The 20,841-nt window shown below is 39.3% G+C and overlaps 2 protein-coding genes across 2 annotated transcripts; both read right to left on the bottom strand.

The window, feature by feature from the left end:
* Positions 1 to 1,975: 1,975 nt before the first annotated feature.
* On the bottom strand, positions 1,976 to 6,323 carry LOC124165695. Its single transcript, XM_046543181.1, has 3 exons — positions 5,923 to 6,323; positions 4,749 to 4,844; positions 1,976 to 2,511 (listed from the first exon to the last, which is right to left on the bottom strand). Exons 1-3 carry the CDS (start codon positions 6,172 to 6,174, stop codon positions 2,317 to 2,319), a joined length of 543 nt encoding a protein of 180 aa, XP_046399137.1. The 5' UTR covers positions 6,175 to 6,323; the 3' UTR covers positions 1,976 to 2,316.
* An 8,131-nt stretch (positions 6,324 to 14,454) lies between these two features.
* On the bottom strand, positions 14,455 to 19,002 carry LOC124165655. The gene is made up of 3 exons (XM_046543130.1): positions 18,640 to 19,002; positions 17,366 to 17,461; positions 14,455 to 15,009 (listed from the first exon to the last, which is right to left on the bottom strand). Exons 1-3 carry the CDS (start codon positions 18,889 to 18,891, stop codon positions 14,815 to 14,817), a joined length of 543 nt encoding a protein of 180 aa, XP_046399086.1. The 5' UTR covers positions 18,892 to 19,002; the 3' UTR covers positions 14,455 to 14,814.
* Between the last annotated feature and the right edge of the window lie 1,839 nt (positions 19,003 to 20,841).

Genomic DNA, 20,841 nt, shown 5'->3' with positions numbered 1-20,841 from the left:
CACGTAATTCTAAAGACGTGATTCGGGCGAAAAATTTTCGTTTCCAAGTTCATCTCGTGTTAACGGAGAATGGCGAAATGAATTGAACACTTTCCAATGATTTTGAAGATTTATTAAATCGACTCAGTAGCGTAGCCAGGACTTTCGTTTGGGGGGGGGGGGGGGGGGGTCGAAAACCAGGGGGAGGAAATTTTTTGAAAACGGTACAAGTATTGGGTTTTAAACTAATTTTTAATCCTTATCATAATCGAAGAACCTTAATTTGTTGAAGACATATTTTCTAAATTCATGATTTTTCAATATTCTGTTTTCTTTTATGAAGGAAAATAATAGTGTTTTAATATTTTGGCTAGCTACGCCACAGAGTCGAATTGAATTTAAAATCTTGTGCCTTATGAGTAAAAATAATCAGATAATTAATTTCTGTAGTTTTCTGCGATGGTTGTTTTTTCAGCTATCTTGTTCCAGGGTGTCCGCCAACCTGGAGAACCTAGAATTTTAATCCGCGGGAGAAAATTCAGGGCATCCGACGAGTATTCTGGAAAAAATTGGCCTTTGTCGCATGCATCGTCCGGCGTAAACTATGCCCCATACGTTGTATTCTCGCGACGCACCAAAAACGAGCATTTAAAGCAAAGCAGAGAGTGGAAAATATATTTTATTGTGTAAATTTTATAATTTTCTAAAAACATTCTATATTCCTTTAATCGAAGTTAAGTTTTAGAAACTTTCCATGAAAAGAATTGTCTATAGGGTATCGTTTTTTTATTGAGAAGTTCACCATCGCCATCATTTTCAATAGGGTAGTTTCCTTCGCCAAAGAAAACGAAAGGCATTGATTGCGATTCGTTACCCACCATTGGTGTATTCATAATATACAAATCATTTGGTTGTTGAAATCCCAGTTTAGACGAATGGCAATGGTCAGTTTGAACCGCATTTGAAAAGGGCCAGATTGGCGCCCATGCGATGCCACTTCACGTGACGTCACAGGGACCTAGTTTCTATACGAGTAGATAGGAGTTTTTCACGGTCTGAGATTACCAATGCATGCACGAGGCACAGAGGTCAGGGAAAAATCTCTTAATATTCACCAATTAAATTTACTTAAGTTCAGAAGTTTCCTTCGTTTGATAGGGTAATAATAATCCTTATTTAAGCCAAGCGCTACCTGCTAGCTGGGTACTCGGCCACTTGCTAGCACCCTGCGTCGTATCAGCGCGCAAGCCTCGCTCCAAGGTCACCTCACACGACGACAGCTAGAACCAGAATGACGTCACACGGACTTTTCCCAGCATCCCTACTTAGCCGTCGCGTTTTCGCGTGCTTGAAAATTTTTACTTTTCGTTTAATCGCGAAAAATAGATATCGTCATTCGAAAATCTAAGAGCATGAAATGCGTACTCCAGGAGTAATAATCTTTCGACTTAGGCAATAAAAAATAATAGGAAACCACCCTATTTTCGTGCCGGAAAAAGCGCGGTGTATATTAAGAATTAACCTCAATGCGGTTATTTTTTTTTCCTATTCCGCTGCTGGAGACCTCCTCAGGGCAATCGTACATCTCTTACACGTCGATTTTTTTTAGTATCGTCAAGGTAATGGGGTGGGGGAAACGTTTGGGGAAGGTGCGGGGTTATCTCGAAATATATTAATATCTTTTCGAAATTACTGGGATCCGGGATGAGCTAATGGTCTGTCCTTCGTCTCCGTTAAAATTTTTGTTGTGCCTTCTTATTTCGAGGCCCCTGCTTTGTGGTCATACCCCTGTTTTGATGTGAGTAGGTCCATAGGTTCAGCATCGCCACATCAAAAAGGCACGCGAATTAACGTAATAACTAAGGGATCTCAAATCTAGTACAATCTAACTGCGGGTAAAAGGAGCAGTTACTAAAATGCAATGATTAGTGCAGTAGTTCGGTTCACATACGCCAAATTGAAAATAATACAACTCTCTCATTGGACTTTGCACGATTTTATTGTCACCTTTTCAATGAAATTGTTCTTCCTTCAAGATAATTATCGATTGTTAGATTGAACACGAATCTCCAAAGTATACATCAGTATCAATAATTCAATTTATACACTATCAAATTTTAAATTTAAATTGAATAACTGATTGAGTAGAAGCAGATTGCTTGCTTAAAAAAGTAATTTCTTGTCAGAATTGTTACTTTTACATTAAAATTTCAAAATTACCCTTGATATTGTCGACCTAACTTTTGTGCGCAAAATTAAAATTTCAATAGGTGATTTTGATAACATCTGCTGTATATTTTTCTGCAATTTTCTTGGATTAGAAAGGCTGGAGATATCTCAACAGCTGCCCTTGTAGACCTCTTGAATCTTGGTAACGTGAAGAACGCAGCCCAAGAACGCCACGCTCATAATGTAGGATGCAATAATCGGCATCATTTGACAGGACGTGAAGGTAATGAGGTACCGTAAAACTTCACAACACAGGCCGGGTGTCTCAGCATTCTCAGCAGTATCATCAGCAGAGTTGGCCATCTGGAAAGAGGAGAATCAGATTTGTCATTTCCTAATTATTATAATTATTGCATCGTTAACAGTGGCTAAACTAGACATTTGCTAAGGGAAAGGGCCAGAATTGAATGTAATAGAATTTTATTGATACAAGGGCGTACCCAGGGTCATAACTGGGGGGGGGCAAGCCAAGTTGTGATATTTTAGCATGGAAAACGTGAATAAAACTAACAGTTTAAGAAAATTATAACAGCGCATTATTAGTCTATGAGAATATTTCCTTGAAAAATATTTTTATTTTCGTGACATATCTTATACTAATACATATCATTTTTCGTGGGTTTAAAGAAAATTTGTTGAATACTTTTGTTTCGATTCAGTACCTACTGATTTTGTTTAAAGACTTTTGCGATATTTGCTTCTGGGGGGGGGGGGGGGGGGGGAGCTGCCCCCCTGACCCTCGCCGGGTACGCCCATGTATTGATATCCTAGGATCTGGAAGATGGGGCACACTTTCCTCTTCAATTCACAATAAGACCTACTCCCTTTCATTCTATCTAAAAATCCTATTCTTTTCCTTCCTCTCCCTCGTTTACCTAACATTATTCCCTCTAACAATGTTTTCAACATCCCCTCCCCGCTAAGTACTCGCTCCATCCATACGTACTGTCTCCTCTGTATATCATCTTAAACCTGCCTCTCTTCACCCACAATGTCCAGCACTTCGTCATTCCTCCTCCTCTGCGTCCACTTCACCTCCATTCTTCGCACACCCGCATCTCGAATGCCTCCAGTCTTCTCTCGCCCTCCTTCCTAAGTGTCCTCGTTTCTGAACCGTATAGCGGTACACTCCAGATCAGACTCTTCACTAACCTTTTCTTTCAATTATTACATAGCGAACCACTCAGAAGTTCCTTCCTGTTCATGAACGCCTCCTTTGCTAACGCAATTCTCTTCATATTATCCTTACCACTGTATCCGTTTTCCTCTAACGTACTGCCTAAATAGTTGAACTACTCAACGTGCTCAAGTTTTTCATCACCCACCTTTATCTTACGTCTCACATTCCTCGCTCGTGATGATGTACAAAACTGCATAACCTTGGTCTTCTTGTGATTAATCCTCATACCATATTCCTCGCAACGTTCGTATAACGCATGCAATAGAGCCTGAAGCCTACTCACTGACTGGCTGATCAACTCCTGATCATCCGCGAATCTCACTGATTTGAACATCATTCCTCCCACTTTTACATCTGCTTCTAACTCATCCCACGCTTCCCTTACCATCTTTTCAGCAGCCAAATTAAGAAGCAATGGCAAATACTATTTATTATCTGTTGCAAAATTTCGTCACCTGAGTATGGAGACTAGAATACCAAAAATTGCTCATTTGATTTTTAAACAAAGTACATCATATTAAAACTTTTTCTACGCTACATGATGACGTAATTATCCCACTTTGTACCAAGAAACGGGTAAAGCATTTGTAGGTAAAGGCTTTCATAAATCTCACGCAAAGTTTAAGTTATCACACTCATTTGCATTTTAATTATTGATGTAGTTTTAAAAAGCCGTTATTTTTCGATTCGGATGATATATTTACGAAAGATCATTGGATTTGTTGTCAAATCCAATAAGCGGCCTTTGAAATAATGGTTTTTGAAATAGGGTGATTGACTTTTTCAACGCATAGTAGGATATTTGCAACGGTTTCCCTAGCGTTCGGGCCAGCGGCGTACGGTCCTGAATCGATAAAATATAATTCGGGAAAAATTAAAAACGAACAGTTGTGGAAATCATGAACTTAATGAAAATTAAGCCCCACAACTAAGGGGCGAGATTAAAAATTAATTTTCCATGATGATTTAATTCAAATTCGCAAAATGCGTTTCTGATGAAACGCTGTGGTGTATTCATCATTTGCACTGCCAAAGTGCAAATCGATCCTTACTGTGACGGCCATCTTCCCATCTCCCTGCATTTACTACCCACCCCTTGCTTTACGGCTGCGGTTATCAATATGCCACTGTAGGGTGAAACGCGTTTTGTGAGTTTAAAATAACATTTCAGCGAAAATTACAAGCTTTCGATTAATCCGTAATTAATTGTCGAAGTTTTCACGAATTTACTCCTGGAACAATCAATTCAATGTACATTTAAGTAAATCTAAGTCGTAAAAACACTTATTCGCTGGAATGTTTACGATTGCAGTTTCCCCTCGCTTAACTGTATGGAAGGTTTAAGAAGAATCAAACTTACTTGAGATGACATTTGGAAGAGTTCGTAGACAAGGCCTTCAACTGGATACCACATCATGTTCAGGACGAATTCATGGATGAAGAGGGCAATGAGCATCTGGAAATGAATATTGAAAGAAACTAATATTAGTTGAGAGGGCAGCGAGCTCTTTAAAGAGATATATAACATCACTCTGAGGCTCTACAAATCGTCTCGAGAGCCGTGTAAACCGTATCTAATGATTATAAAAGCGCGTATGACTTGGAGAAAAAAACCTGTGATCCCATTCTTTAATGCAGTTGGTGTGGCTGCTGGAGTACTGGTTTCCCGCACTGTGGGTCCAGAAATGGGAAAAAATGACTGATGAATAGGAGCAGTAACTTCTCGGAAATTTCCCTAATTTTGTGCTTAAGTATCTATAAATTGCGTTGCTAGAACTAAGTTGTAATTTTTACTCCATTTTTCATGTTCCAATTTCAAAATTGTCTTGGGAAACGTGTTATGTTCCGTAATAAAAACATTTTGTACATTTATTCTTTAAAAAAATTGAGATTTTGTAATTGATTAATGATTTATTAGGTATCCATAATATTTCACTTGAAAATTTTCCTGAAAAACTCATAGATCTATGCTAAAATGAGTCCAATTAATTTATCCTGAATAAATGAGCGAATTTCCATGCATGATAAAGATATACTGAGTTGGTGGAATCAATTAATGATTTTTCCGGTATTATTCATGCTTTAATTGGAAAAATCTCACGAAAGACTCATGAATGCTGATGATTGAAACGTTGAATTTATTTTGCCTGGGTAAAGCGCTGAGTTGGCGCGAGTTTTTGATAATTATTCAATGATTTCTCCTGTTTTCTGTGTGATTTAATTGGAAAATTCTCTAGGAAAACTCATGTATTTCCTTATTTTAACGGTTAAATGTATTCAACCTAGGTAAATCACTGAGTTTGTGCCCTATGGTAACAACATTTTTAGCGACTGAGATTAACTGATGGCTTTTTCGTTTATGTTCATATTTCAATTTTTTAAATCTCTTTAAAAAATCCACATTACACTCAATATAATTTGTGACATGATCGATTTTATTGATGAGTTCAGCATTACCATCATTTTCAATTTTCGCCCCGGAAAATATCGTAATACATATTTATAATTTTCTTTCATTCTGTCATCGGGCTTACCTGTACGAGGAACAGCAGAGGTCCCGGTGGCTTTCTGAACGTCTTTGGCCATAGACTGTATTGCAATAGCAGGATGGATACCCCAAGACTGACTAAGGACGAAGCGAGGAATGGCGGGAGCGGTCCTTTGGGCGATTCCTGCGAGATGAATAGGCCCGGCGACTGTACCCACAGCGGAGTAAAGACGGTGACGCCCATGAGGTGGAGCAATAGGGCGAAACACGCGGGAGAAGCCGAAAATACGTTCGCCATTTTGCAAGTCTCCCACGGAAGTGAAATGACTTGTTGTCATAGAATCGTCGCGTGTAATTATTGCGCTCCGCCAACAATCAACATCGCCTGATAATTCGTGCGCACGGGAAATTAATGGTGAATAAAAATTGATGGCTGTTCAATGGCACTATCTACAGAATAATCAGTGTTATTATTTACAGAATATTCTTCCGTTACTATAGGAATAGCAAATCATGGTTTCGCTATTGGTGGCGCACTTCGACCTAATGACAGCGTGGTGCTCCCTATCTCACTCCTTCAATCCCTATATTGCCCCTGGAGGCGTCGTTGGATTCTCATCTACAACTACACACTACCCCGCAAGCCGGCCAAACCGCCGCGTGTGGCAGAGCGTGTTAGGACACAAAGTATTAGGTTGTTAGGCCGTAAAAATATTTTATGGATCGCGTGCAGCGCCCTCTCCCAGCGGGCTTCCCCCGCTCTTTTCAATGCAGGTCCACAGAGGGATAGGCGAGTTTCTAATTTTAAAATGTAGAAAAAAAGGCAGATTCTTATGTACAAATTTAATTGGAATGTTCATGTATAAATTGAGGTTATAGGACCTATTTAAACACAACATCGGAAGTAATTACACTATCCTCTGTTAAACGCAAATGATGACTCATACTTACGTATTAACAAGAGACTTGAATGTGGAATCAGCCGCATTTTGATAAAAGTTATTTAAAGGATGCGAGATATTGTTGCAAAAGAAAAAATGTATCAATTTGTGCTCCGTTAACGTTAGGAATATTTACGGGTTTTTGTTTTTTTTTATTATTTAAAAACCAATTTTAGGAAACAATTGGAATATTTAGGAAGTAAGATATGCCGTCGCATGTTCTCTGATGAATCTGTGCATTTTGGTACCTCATTTGTAGTGTTTGGTTGCGTATAAGTTGAGAAAAAGGTATCTATACAGTAGAAATAATATAGAAGATAACTAGCGTTTGAAATTTTCAAATCGACGCCATTTCTCATTATTATTATTATAGTATTCTACCGATTAAGGTAGGTTTCCATGGAGCCTCCCTTTCCTTCCAGCACTGCCTTCTTTAATTCACTGTAAGGCCTACTCTCTTTCAATCTATCTAAAAATCCTATTCTTTTCCTTCCCCTCCCTCGTTTCCCCAACATTCTACCCTCCAACACCATTTTCAACATCCCCTCACCGCTAAGCACTAACTCCATCCAAACCTTCTGTCTCCTGCGTATCTCATCTAAAAGCTGCCTCTCCTCGCCAACCATATCCAGCACTTCGTCGTTCCTTTTCCTCTCCGTCCATTTCACCCTCTCCATTCTTCTCCATACCCACATCTCAAATGCCTCCAATCTTCTCTCGTCTTCTTTCCTCAGTGTCCACGTTTCCGCACCGTAGAGAGCTACACTCCAAATCAAACTCTTCACCAGCCTTTTCTTTAAACTCTTACACAACGATCCTCTCAGAAGCTCCTTCCTGTTCATGAACACCTCCTTCGCTAATGCTATTCTCTTCCTGATGTCCTTACTACTGTATCCGTTTTCCTCTAACGTACTGCCTAAATAGTTGAATTGCTCAACCTGCTCAAGTTTTTCACCACCCACCTTTATCTTGAGTCTCACATTCCTCGTTCGTGATGCTTTACAAAACCGCATAACCTTAGTTTTCTTGTGATTAATCCTCATCCCATACTCCTCGCAACGTTCGCATAACGCATCCACTAGAGCCTGAAGCCCCCTCGCTGACTGGCTGATCAACGCTTGGTCATCCGCGAATCTCACTGATTTGAACATCATTCCTCCCACTTTTATCCCAGCTTCTAACTCATCCCACGCTTCCCTTACCATCTCTTCAGCGTACACGTTAAAGAGCAGCGGCGATAGAGGACAGTCTTGCCTCACACCTCGGCCAATGCTTGCCCACCCAGATTCTCCATCCGCTATCCTCACTTGCGCAGTCTGGGCCATATACAGATTATGAATCAGTCGTCTATCCCTCCAATCTACACCAATTCTCTTGAGAATATCCATTAACTTCACCCAGTTCACCCTATCAAACGCTTTTTCAAAATCCACGAAACACGCATATACGTCCTGGTCATATTCTAGCCTCCTCTCCACGAGGGACATCATTATCGCTATTGCATCACGAGTTGACTTCCCTTTTCTGAAACCAAACTGATCTTCGCCCAAATATTTATATGCCCTCGCCTCCATTCGTCTGTTCAATATCCTCAGTACCACTTTCGCCGCATGCGATATTAGGCTGATAGTCCTATAATCTCCGCCTTCCACAGCTTTCTTCTTTTTCGGAAGCGGAATTAAAACCGTCTTCACGAAATCTTCCGGCCAACATCCCTCCTCATAGATCCTGCGCACTAGTTCGAAAAACCTTTTCTTACCTTCCTTCCCTAGATTCTTCAGAAGCTCACACGGGATATTGTCCACGCCTACTGCTTTCCTAGCCTTCATATCACGAAGTGCTCTCTCTATTTCCGAATCTAATATCTCCGGTCCAAGATTATCCTCCTCCACTGCACTTTCCTCCTCTAGAGTCAATCTCTCTGGTCTGTTCGTTCCGTCATACAGGTCCTCCACGTATTCCTTCCACCTACCCTGTACCTCTGCTCGCTCGGTTAGCATCCTCCCATCCTTAGCCTTAATTTTAGACATGGCTTGTCCTCTTTTGCCGCCCGATAGTGACTTAACTTTGGCGTACAACGCGCCTACTTCTCCATCCTTCTGGAACTTTTCCATTTCCTCACATTGTGTTTTCCACCAAGCCTCCCTTGCCCTCCTAGTTTCACGTCGTAATCGATTATTCAATTCCCTATACATTCTTTTTCCCTGTTCTGTGTCCACGTTCTTCCACTTCCTTCTCTCCTCCATTTATTTTACCATTGCCTCCGTTATCCACGGCTTCTTTATCCTTCTACTGTCCACGTAGCCAATTGACTTCTCCGCCACTTTGACTATTCCCATTTTAATATTAACCCATCTTTCCTCAACAGTCTTGGTGCTGTCAATGTCCTGCATACTAATGTCCACTAGTTCCTGATATTCTCTCCTCATACTCCCTTTCAGGGCTTCTACGTTCCATTTATTCGTCTTTCTAACTCTTATAAGTCTTTTGAATTTTACGTTGCATTTCATGAGCACTAGATTGTGGTCCGAATACGCATCCGCTGCAGGGAAGCTGCGCGAGTTTTTCACACTATTCCCAAACCTCTGTCTTACCATAATGTAGTCTATTTGATATCTCCCCGCATCCCCTGGACTTTTCCACGTGTACCTTCGCCCTTTATGATGATTGAACCACGTGTTTGTGATAAATAATTTGTTTCTCCTACAAAATTCTGCTGCTTTCTCTCCCCTGTCGTTCCGTTTTCCTAGACCAAAATCTCCTATTTCGTTTCCATCCCTGCCTTCCCCGACTGAGGCGTTCCAGTCCCCCATTACTACCAGATTTTTCTTACCCGGTGTGTCTCTAATTATTTCCTCGAGCTGTTCATACACCTCATCTACTTCTTCCTCCCTATATTGCTAGTGGGCATGTAAACTTGGACCACCACAAGGTTGGTGGGCCGCGCCTCAATTTCTACCACCAGAATCCTATCGCTTACCTGGTCTATACCTACCACACGCTTACCCATCTTCCCGTTTAGTACTAAAGCTACCCCCCGCTGGCTTTCTTCCCCTCCACTATATATAACCCTATACCCATCACTCCAATAGTCCCCCCCATCCCTCCACCTCACCTCGCATAATCCTATGATGTCTATCCTCCCTTCATCCATTTCCCTTTTGATATTTTCTAATTTCCCCGCCCTCATCATAGTCCTCACATTCCACGTCCCTACATTTACAGCCGACTTCTTCTTCTCCATCTTCTTGGTCTTCTTTTCTTCTTTCTTCATTGCTGCTGCTGCTGATGGTGATGATGATAAGTCTCTGCAAGGATTTCGCATGTTGACGACCCCGAGGACCTTGCCGACCTCGCTGCCGTGCCCGACACCCGCCCTTTGCGGACGGGTCCCGGGCGATGAGATTCCGAGGCTCATTTGGTTGTACTCCATGTGTTCAGGGAAGAGATAGTTGGTAGGGTTTCCCACTTCCATTCCAACAGTGTTTTTTACGTGACACCATCACGTGGACTACCTTTCGTCTGGATCCTACCCTTCGACCTATCTGGCATGGGTGGCCCTACCGGGAATAATTTGGAATTAATCCCGCCAGTGCATCTCTAGGGGTCATAGGACCGCGCAAGCCTTTCCACCGCGACAAGGTTGTAGCCCAAGGGAAAGGCATTTCTCATTATGCCACTGAAAAGTTGTGACAAAATTGAGCATCTGCTCCAATAAAAAAGTCCTCAAATGCCGCAACTGCATTGAAAAATTTGCTTTCTACCCCGAGATATTTAAAAATAGTTGAAATCGAATTCCCGAGCGAGCCGGCCCTAATGGGAATCTAGCGGGCTGGAAGTGTGGGGAGGTTAGTCCTTTTTCATCCCAAATCCTAAACCTTGAGTCCGGGAAAAATCCCGGAGGGGGGCTTTTCACTCTCTTATTCGGCTATGCCCTTTGTTTTTAGGTAATGATGATAGTGAAATTAATGACGACCAATTATACTTTTTTAAGATTAATTCCATTAACCTTAAAATAAAATTGTTGTTTTTATAAAATTGAAGCGCGAAATTGTCTTTGGAAAATAAATGACAACTTTTCGATGATTTTCAAGATTCGTGTGGAGTACTTAAATAAAGATCATATTATTTTAAATATAAAAACGAAGAATATAACGTGCTGTAGATTCTACATTATGTTATTGGAAAATGATTTTCCGCGTAGGTTGTGGTCACCGAGGCTGATATTTCATGCCACGATTTATTATCTCGGCATAGTGTCAAGGTCTGCTCGTGCATAAATACTGGTATACCTTTTATATTATCTGAAAACTGTCCCTGGCCCGTTTTTCCCCTAGAATCCTAAAACGCATTGCTAGTGTTCAGATTTAACTCGACCAGCGAAATTTTCAGATTGCATGCGCGTTATTTTTTACCGTCGGAGTTTAGGTAGACATGAGATTAAAAAATAAATAATACCGTAATGATGAAATCAAACGGTGATTTTTGAACGATATAGATATTTAAATCGTACAATATTTAAATGAAACCACATAGTTTTTTTAAGAAAAAATAATATCGTAATTTTCTCATTCTTGCGACACTTGGTAAATTAGTTCCGTCGTATAATGTGAGTCGCCGAGTTTTGATCTTTTACGTCACGTTTAAGATTCTCGGCAGCTTGTTAATTTTTTATGTAGGTACCTGTTAAGCCTTAGTGCTGATCAATTATCATTAAATACCCGTTATTTTGTGACCAATTCGCACTTACCGGAAAATCTTTCACTAAACCAGTCTGCATAATGCTGAAGTTTAAATTCACCGTTGGTTTGTTTGTTCGTTTTCTCGTTTTGAAATTGAAATTCTTCGTTATGGAAGAAGAAGGCTTGAAGATGTAGCTGATGGCACTCCTGACTGGTAATCGGGAGATCCGGGTTCGAATCCCGGAAAAATCACATTATTTTTTCATGGCAGATTTTGTACTCGGCATATGATGCAAAAAAGCTGTAGCCAACGTTTCAGTTTATTTTAATCTATCATCAGGGCTATGAATTAAAACATGAGAACAATATTAAACACAATTATATACAGTAATTTTACATAAATGAATGTTACGATAGTTTTTTTTACAATAATACAATTAAAAAATATATAAATAAGAACAGAATGCACAAAACATTTTGACATACCTTAGCTTTGCACATATTTATTGATGTTACGTAACTATTACCATTACCAAGCTATTACCGAACCTAAAACTATAAAATGAATATATATAAAACCTAAAATATAAAATAATAATGTATATTAAACCTAAAATAATATAAATTATGAAATTAAAGATATCGAATAATGGATTGTCAGATGCTAGATGCCCCTGGGCTTGTGGTCTCTTCAGAAGACGCATCGCGGGTTGTCACCACCTAGGAAAATATTTCGTGGGTATGGGGGACTAAAGCCCTAAAAGCACCCTCCCCCTGTTTACATGCGTTGATGGGTTGGCTGAAAATAGTGTGTGTTAGAAGAGTCATTGGTGCAACGACGAGGGCAACTTTTAGAAGAAGGGGAGGGAGTTATTGGTAAGCAATTGAGTTTTGAAAGGTAAGTGTTCGGAAAAGAATAAGAAAGTGCAGAAGACCCCAAAGCTCCCCCTTCCCCTGAAAGGGCCGATCCAGGATTTTTGGGGGGTTGGGGGGACAGAAGGGTCTTGAGAGGCCAACAGTCTTCTCATATTTGGGATAAAGAGCAATTTACAACGATTACTGTACGAAATATAGTTTTTATTTTAATGTAAAAGTTATTAATATGAAAATATTTATAACTTAAATATATAACAACGACAGTTTTATTTTATGTTTCCTTTTGACAGCTCATTATTAACTAGCGAAAAAAAAGCGGAAAAATCAGGACGCATTTTTTTCGTCTTTGCATAGCATGCTCTCAGTCGCTTTAATGATTTTCTGACTTTGGCGTCGTATCATTTCGTTGAGCTACCTTCTTTTTTATTTTACTAGACATATAGCTTTTGATAGCTGAATTTACGTGCGAAAGAAAATATTTTCAAGTACCCCCTACACTTAAATCTAATACTAAATACACAAAACAAAACGAACGTAATGTTAACGGAGCCATATGAAACCTGTGCCTTTCGGCAATCACTGACCGGTCTGGCTTAAAGTACTTCGTTAGTTTTTCCGTTATTTCTGAATACGTGCACTCAGCCGGTTTTTTTGGGGCGCACAAATTCCTCACCACACTATACGTGTCCCTGCCTATTGAGGACAGCAGGATGGCAAGCTTTTTGCTTAGTTGTGCTTCCTCACTCCCCAAGTGTCCAACACAATGAATTATTCTTCCAGTCTTTTCTAGTAGGACTGCCAATCGTCGACCCCCAGAACAAATTTTTCCATGAACTGAGGCATCCTCGTCGCCATGAAATGACTGCACGGAATGCAGGTTCCAGGGTGAGTGCCGTAGCGTCCCGACGCGTTTATTCGCGCCAAGATAAAACAAATGAAATACATAGTAATAACATGCGTATTCTAGCAGACAATACATTACAAGTGTATTCATAATATAAAAATCATTTGGTTATAGAAATCCCGGTTTAGACGAATGGCAATGGTCAGTTTGAACCGCATTTGAAAAGGGTAAGATTGGCGCCCATGCGATGCCACTCCTCGTGACGTCACAGGGACCTAGTTTCTATACGAGTAGATAGGAGTTTTTCATGGTCTCAGATTACCAATGCATGCACGAGGCACAGAGGTCAGGGAAAACTCTCTTAATATTCACCCATTAAAATTACCTAAGTTCAGAAGTTTTCTTCGTTTGATAGGGTAATAATAATCCTTATTAAAGCCATGCGCTATCTGCTAGCTGGGTACTCTGCTACCTGATAGCACCCTGCGTCGTATCAGCGCGCAAGCCTCGACCCAAGGTCACCTCACACTTCGACAGCTGGAACCAGAATGACGTCACATGGGGCTTTTCCCAGCATTCGTACTTACAATTAGCAGTCGCGTTTTCGCGCGCTTGAAATTTTTCACTTTTCGTTTAATGGCGAAAAATAGATATCGTCATTCGAAAATCTAAGAGCGTGAAATGCGTACTCCAGGAGTAATAATCTTTCGACTTAGGCAATAAAAAAATAATAGGAAACCACCCTATTTTCGAAAAAGCGCGGTGTATATTAAGAATTAACCTCAATGCGGTATTTCTTTTTCCTATTCCGCTGCTGGAGACCTCCTCAGGGCAATCGTACATCTCTTACACGTCGATCTTTTTTAGTATCGTCAAGGTGATGGGGTGGGGGAAACGTTTGGGGAAGGTGTGGGGTTATCTCGAAATTTCTTAATATCTTTTCGAAATTACTGGGATCCGGGATGAGCTAATGGTCTGTCCTTCGTCTCTGTTAAAATTTTTGTTGTGTCTTCTTATTTCGAGGCCCCTGCTTTGTGGTCATACCCCTGTTTTGATTTGAGTTGGCTCATAAGTTCAGCATCGCCACATCAAAAAGGCACGCGAATTAACGTAATAACGAAGGGATCTCAAATCTAGTACAATCTAACTGCGGGTAAAAGGAACAGTTACTAAAATGCAATGATTAGTGCAGTAGTTCAGTTCACATACGCAAAATTGAAAATAATACAACTCTCTCATTGGACTTGGCACGATTTTATTGTCACCTTTTCAATGAAATTGTTCTTCCTTCAAGATAATTATCGATTGTTAGATTGAACACGAATCTCCAAAGTATACATCAGTATCAATAATTCAATTTATACACTATCAAATTTTAAATTTAAATTGAATAACTGATTGAGTAGAAGCCGGTTGCTTGCTTAAAAAAGTAATTTCTTGTCAGAATTGTTACTTCTACATTAAAATTTCAAAATTACCCTTGATATTGTCGACATAACTTTTGTGCGGAAAATTAAAATTTCAATAGGTGATTTTGAGAACATCTGCTGTATATTTTTCTGTAATTTTCTTGGATTAGAATGGCTGGAGATGTATCAACAGCTGCCCTTGTAGACCTCTTGAATCTTGGTAACGTGAAGGACGCAGCCCAAGAACGCCACGCTCATAATGTAGGATGCAATAATCGGCATCATTTGACAGGACATGAATGTCATGAGGTACCGTAAAACTTCACAACACAGGCCGGGTGTCTCAGCATTCTCAGCAGTATCATCAGGAGAGTTGGCCATCTGGAAAGAGGAGAATCGGATTTGTCATTTCCTAATTATTATAATTATTGCATCGTTAACAGTGGCTAAACTAGACATTTGCTAAGGGAAAGGGGCAAAATTGAATGTAATAGAATTTTATTGATGCAAGGGCGTACACAGGGTCATTACTGGGAGGGGGGGGCAAGCCAAGTTGTGATATTTTAGCATGGAAAACGTGAATAAAACTAACAGTTTAAGAAAATTATAACAGCGCATTATTAGTCTATGAGAATATTTCGTTGAAAAAATAGTTTTATTTTCGTGACATATCTTATACTAATACATATCATTTTTCGTGGGTTTAAAGAACATTTGTTGAATACTTTTGTGTGGATTCAGTACTGATTTTGTTTAAAGACTTTTGCGATATTTGCTTCTAGGGGGGTGGGGGGGACATGCCCCCCTGACCCTCGGCGGGTACTCCCATGTATTGATATCCTAGGATCTGGAAGATGGGGCACATAAATAAGAATGAGAATTCAAGTGGTGAGCAACATAGAAAGGCGTGACATGCTGTTGATTGATAATTATGAAATAATAGGCCTTACAATGTCATACCTTTGGCATTGATTCTACTTTGATTATAAGTAGCATTAAGTAAATGATAGCATTAATGTAGCACAAGCAGCGAAGATACTATAAAGATAGTTAAATAGATATGTCGTAAACTTTCATGTAAATGACAATCAAAAATACGATAAAGTATAATACTATCAAATGGAGCAGGCCAAAATAATTTTCAATAATTCTCAAGCTCTCCCAGGCGACCATGTTCTATTTTCTTAAATGCAATTATTGGAGGGGACGTTGTAAATATCTTTTTAGATTTAGATTGTTTGAGAAGTTCTACATCCTGCTCATACTGACATGACACAATATGTGGTGGTTTGGAACAATCACCAACATATTTGAGTTTCTTGTGGCAATACATTCCCTTGTGCTGCTACAATTAAGTTCTCTATGTTGTTTGCCGCTATGAATAAGAATGAATAGCACACCACACCGGTTTATAACTCAGGAAAATTTGCTTTACAACATCAATGTATGTTGGGTAACATTACTACATTTTATATTTTTTACAGAATGTTAACAACAAAATTTTATAATTATATTTCGAACAATTACGATATTTTTTAGGGTTCTGGGGGATTCAATCCCCCTCATTCCTCCATAGTCTCGCCGAAGATAGCCAAATTAGGTTTATTAGTATTAAAGTATTCTACCGATCAAGGCAGGTTTCCATGGAGTGCTTAAGAAGAATTTCGGGAGTCTCCCCTTCCATCATGCACTTTCCTCTTCAATTCACAATAAGACCTACTCCCTTTCATTCTATCTAAAATTCCTATTCTTTTCCTTCCTCTCCCTCGTTTACCTACGATTCTTCCCTCTAACACTGTTTTCAACATCCCCTCCCCGCTAAGTACTCGCTCCATCCATACGTACCGTCTCCTCAGTATATCATTTAAAACCTGCCTCTCTTCACCCACAATGTCCAGCACTTCGTCATTCCTCCTCCTCTCCGTCCACTTCACCTCCATTCTTCGCACACCCGCATCTCGAATGCCTCCAGTCTTCTCTCACCCTCCTTCCTAAGTGTCCTCGTTTTTGAACCGTATAGCGGTACACTCCAGATCAGACTCTTCACTAACCTTTTCTTTAAATATATATTGATATATTTACGAAAGATCATTGGATTTGTTTTCAAATCCAATGAGCGGTCCTTGAATTAATGTTTTTGAAATAGGGTGATTGACTTTTACAACGCATAGTAGGATATTTGCAACGGTTTCCCTAGCGTTCGGGCCAGCGCCGTACGGTCCTGAATAGATAAAATATAATTCGGGAAAAATTAAAAACGAACAGTTGTGGAAATCATGAACTTAATGAAAATTAAGCCCCACAGCTAAGGGGCGAGATTAAAAATTAATTTTCCATGATGATTTAATTCAAATTCGCAAAATGCGTTTCTGATGAAACGCTGTGGTGTATTCATCATTTGCACTTCCAAAGTGCAAATCGATCCTTACTGTGACGGCCATCTTCCCATCTCCCTGCATTTACTACCCACCCCTTGCTTTACGACTGCGCTTATCAATATGCCACTGTAGGGTGAAACGCGTTTTGTGAGTTTAAAATAACATTTCAGCGAAAATTACAAGCTTTCGATTAATCCGTAATTAATTGTCGAAGTTTTCACGAATTTACTCCAGGAAAAATCAATTTAATGTACACTTAAGTAAATCTAAGTCGTTAAAACACTTATTCGCTGGAATGTTTACGATTGCAGTTTCCCCTCGCTTAACTGAATGGAAGGTTTAAGAAGAATCAAACTTACTTGAGATGACATTTGGAAGAGTTCGTAGACAAGGCCTTCAACTGGATACCACATCATGTTCAGGACGAATTCATGGATGAAGAGGGCAATGAGCATCTGGAAATGAATATTGAAAGAAATCAATATTAGCTGAGAGGGCAGCGACGACTTTAAACAGATAGCAACTTTCTGACGCTCTACAAATCGTATCGAGAGCCGTGGAAAACGTATCTTATGATTATAAAAGCGCGTATTAATTGGAGAAAAAAAAACATATGATCCCATTCTGAAATGCAGTGGCTTTTAATTTATTGTGTTTCTCTGCTTAAGTTAGATGAGGCGAAGGAATTAATTATTTTCTGAAGCGAGTGGGTTTGGCTGCTGGAGTGCTGATTTCCCACACTGTGTCCAGAAATGAAATAAAAATGACTGAGGAATAGGAGCGGTAACTTCTCGGAAATTTCCCTAGTGTTGTGCTAATGTATCGATATATTGCGATGCTTGAATTTAGTTTTAATTTTTACTCTATTATTCACGTTCCAATTTCAAAATTGTCTTGGAAATCGCGTTATATTCCGAAATAAAAAAAATTTGTATATTTATTCTGGAAGAAAATCTTTTATTTTCTCCACTATGATGACGCCAAGTAGAGATTTTGTAATTGATTAATGATTTATTAGGTAACCATAATATTTCACTTGAAAATTTTCCTGAAAAACTCATAGATCTATGCTAAAATGAGTCCAATTAATTTATCCTGAATAAATGAGCGAATTTCTATGCATGATAAAGATATACTGAGTTGGTGGAATCAATTAATGATTTTTCCGGTATTATTCATGCTTTAATTTGAAAATCTCACGAAAGACTCATGAATGCTGATGATTGAAACGTTGAATTTATTTTGCCTGGGTAAAGCGCTGAGTTGGCGCGATTTTTTGATAATTATTCAATGATTTCTCCTGTTTTCTGTGTGATTTAATTGGAAAATTCTCTAGGAAAACTCATGTATTTCCTTATTTTAACGGTTAAATGTATTCAACCTAGGTAAATCACTGAGTTTGTGCCCTATGGTAACAACATTTTTAGCGACTGAGATTAACTGATGGCTTTTTCGTTTATGTTCATATTTCAATTTTTTAAATCTCTTTAAAAAATCCACATTATACTCAATATAATTTGTGACATGATCGATTTTATTGATGAGTTCAGCATTACCATCATTTTCAATTTTCGCCCCGGAAAATATCGTAATACATATTTATAATTTTCTTTCATTCTGTCATCGGGCTTACCTGTACGAGGAACAGCAGAGGTCCCGGTGGCTTTCTGAACGTCTTTGGCCATAGACTGTATTGCAATAGCAGGATGGATACCCCAAGACTGACTAAGGACGAAGCCAGGAATGGCGGGAGCGGTCCTTTGGGCGATTCCTGCGCGATGAATAGGCCCGGCGACTGTACCCACAGCGGAGTAAAGACGGTGACGCCCATGAGGTGGAGCAATAGGGCGAAACACACGGGAGAAGCCGAAAATACGTTCGCCATTTTGCAAGTCTCCCTCGGAAGTGATATGACTTGTTGTCATGGAATCGTCGCGTGTAATTATTGCGCTCCGCCAACAATCAACATCGCCTGATAATTCGTATGCACGGGAAATAATTGGTGAATAAAAAATTGATGAGTGTTCATTGGCACTATCTACAGAATAATCAGTGTTATTATTTACAGAATATTCTTCCGTTACTATAGGAATAGCAAATCATGGTTTCGCTATTGGTGGCGCCCTTCGACCTAATGACGGCGTGGTGCTCCCCATCCCTATATTGCCCCTGTAGGCGTCGTTGGATTCTCATCTACATCTACACACTACCCCGCAAGCCGCCTGAAAAGGCGTGTGGCAGAGCGTGTTAGGACACAAAATATTAGGGTGTTAGGCCTTAAAATATTTTATGACGAGCGTACTGCGCCCTCTCCCAGCGGGCTTCCCCCGCTCTTTTCAATACAGGTTCACAGAGGGATAGGCGAGTTTCTAATTTTAAAATGTAGAAAAAAGGCAGGGTCTTATGTACAAATTCAATTGGAATGTTCATGTACAAATTGAGGTTAGAGGACCTATTTAAACACAACATTGGAAGTAATTACACTATCCTCTGTTAAACGCAAATGATGGCTCATACTTACGTATTAACAGGAGACTTGAATGTGGAATCAGCCGCATTTCGATAATAGTTATTTAAAGGATGCGAGATATTGTTGCAAAAGAAAAAATGTATCAGTTTGTGCGCCGGAAACATCAGGAATATTTAAAGGTTTTTGTTTTTTTGTTTTTTTTTTAAATTATTTAAAAACCAATTTAGGAAACAATAGCAATATTTGGGAAGTAAGATATGCCGTCGCATGTTCTCTGATAAACTATGTACATTTTGGTACCTCATATGTAGTGTTTGGATGCGTATAAGTTGAGAAAAAGGTATACAGTAGAAATAATATAGAAGATAACTAGCGTTTGAAATTTTCAAATCGTCGCCATTTCTCCTTATGCCACTGAAAAGTAGTGAAAAATTGAGCATCTGCGGCAATAAAAAAGGCCCTCAAATGCCGCAAACTGCATTGAAAATTATGCATTCTACCCCGAGATATTTAAAAAACAGTGGGAATTGAATTTTTAATCTAGCCGGCCCTGGTGGGCATATAGCGGGCTGGAAGTGTGGGGAGGTTAGTCCTTTTTGATCCCGGATCCTATACCTTAAGTTCGGGAAAAATCCCGGATGGTGGCTTTTCAATCTCTTATTCGGCTATGCCCTATGTTTTTGGATAATGATGATGTTGACATTAATGACGACTTTTTATGCTTTTTTAAGATTAATTCCATTTACCTTAAACTAAAATTGTTGTTTTAATAAAATTGAAGCGCGAAATTGTCTTTGGAAAATAAATGACAACTTTTCGATGATCTTCAAGATTCGTGTGGAGTACTTAAATAAAGATCATATTTTTCTTAATATAAAAACGAAGAATATAACGTGCTGTAGATTCTATATTATGTTATTGGGAAATTATTTTCCGCGTATGTTGTGGTTACCGAGATTGATATTTCATGCGACGATTTATTTTCTCGGCATAGTGTGAAGGTCTGCTCGTGCATAAATACTGGTATATCTTTTATATAATCTGACAACTATGTCCCTGGCCCGTTTTTCCCCTAGAATCCTAGGACGCATTGCTTGTGTTCAGGTTTAACTGGACCAGCGAAATTTTCAGGTTGCATGCGTTATTTATTTACCGTCGGAGTTTAGGTAGACATAAGATTAAAAAATAAACAAAACAGTGGTGATGAAGTCAAACGGTGATTTTTGAAGATATTAAATATTTTTTTCGTGCGATATTTAAATAAAACCACATTGTTTTTTAGTAAAAAAATAATATGGTAATTTTCTCATTCTTGCGACACTTGGTAAATTAGTTCCGTCGTATAATTTGAGTCGCCGAGTTTTG

Source organism: Ischnura elegans, chromosome 9 (genome assembly GCF_921293095.1).
Source record: "Ischnura elegans chromosome 9, ioIscEleg1.1, whole genome shotgun sequence".
Taxonomy (NCBI): Eukaryota; Metazoa; Arthropoda; class Insecta; order Odonata; family Coenagrionidae; genus Ischnura; species Ischnura elegans.
This window is presented reverse-complemented; position numbering and strand designations above follow the sequence as displayed.

Bases quoted from the DNA above. Each gene is read 5' to 3' on its own strand.
- LOC124165695 (XM_046543181.1), bottom strand. From the start codon at position 6,174: ATGGCGAACGTATTTTCGGCTTCTCCCGCGTGTTTCGCCCTATTGCTC. The intron at 4,845-5,922 runs GTAAGCCCGATG...ATTCATTTCCAG, and splicing joins CTCTGCTGTTCCTCGTACAG to ATGCTCATTGCCCTCTTCAT. The intron at 2,512-4,748 runs GTAAGTTTGATT...TCCTCTTTCCAG, and splicing joins TCTTCCAAATGTCATCTCAA to ATGGCCAACTCTGCTGATGA.
- LOC124165655 (XM_046543130.1), bottom strand. From the start codon at position 18,891: ATGGCGAACGTATTTTCGGCTTCTCCCGTGTGTTTCGCCCTATTGCTC. The intron at 17,462-18,639 runs GTAAGCCCGATG...ATTCATTTCCAG, and splicing joins CTCTGCTGTTCCTCGTACAG to ATGCTCATTGCCCTCTTCAT. The intron at 15,010-17,365 runs GTAAGTTTGATT...TCCTCTTTCCAG, and splicing joins TCTTCCAAATGTCATCTCAA to ATGGCCAACTCTCCTGATGA.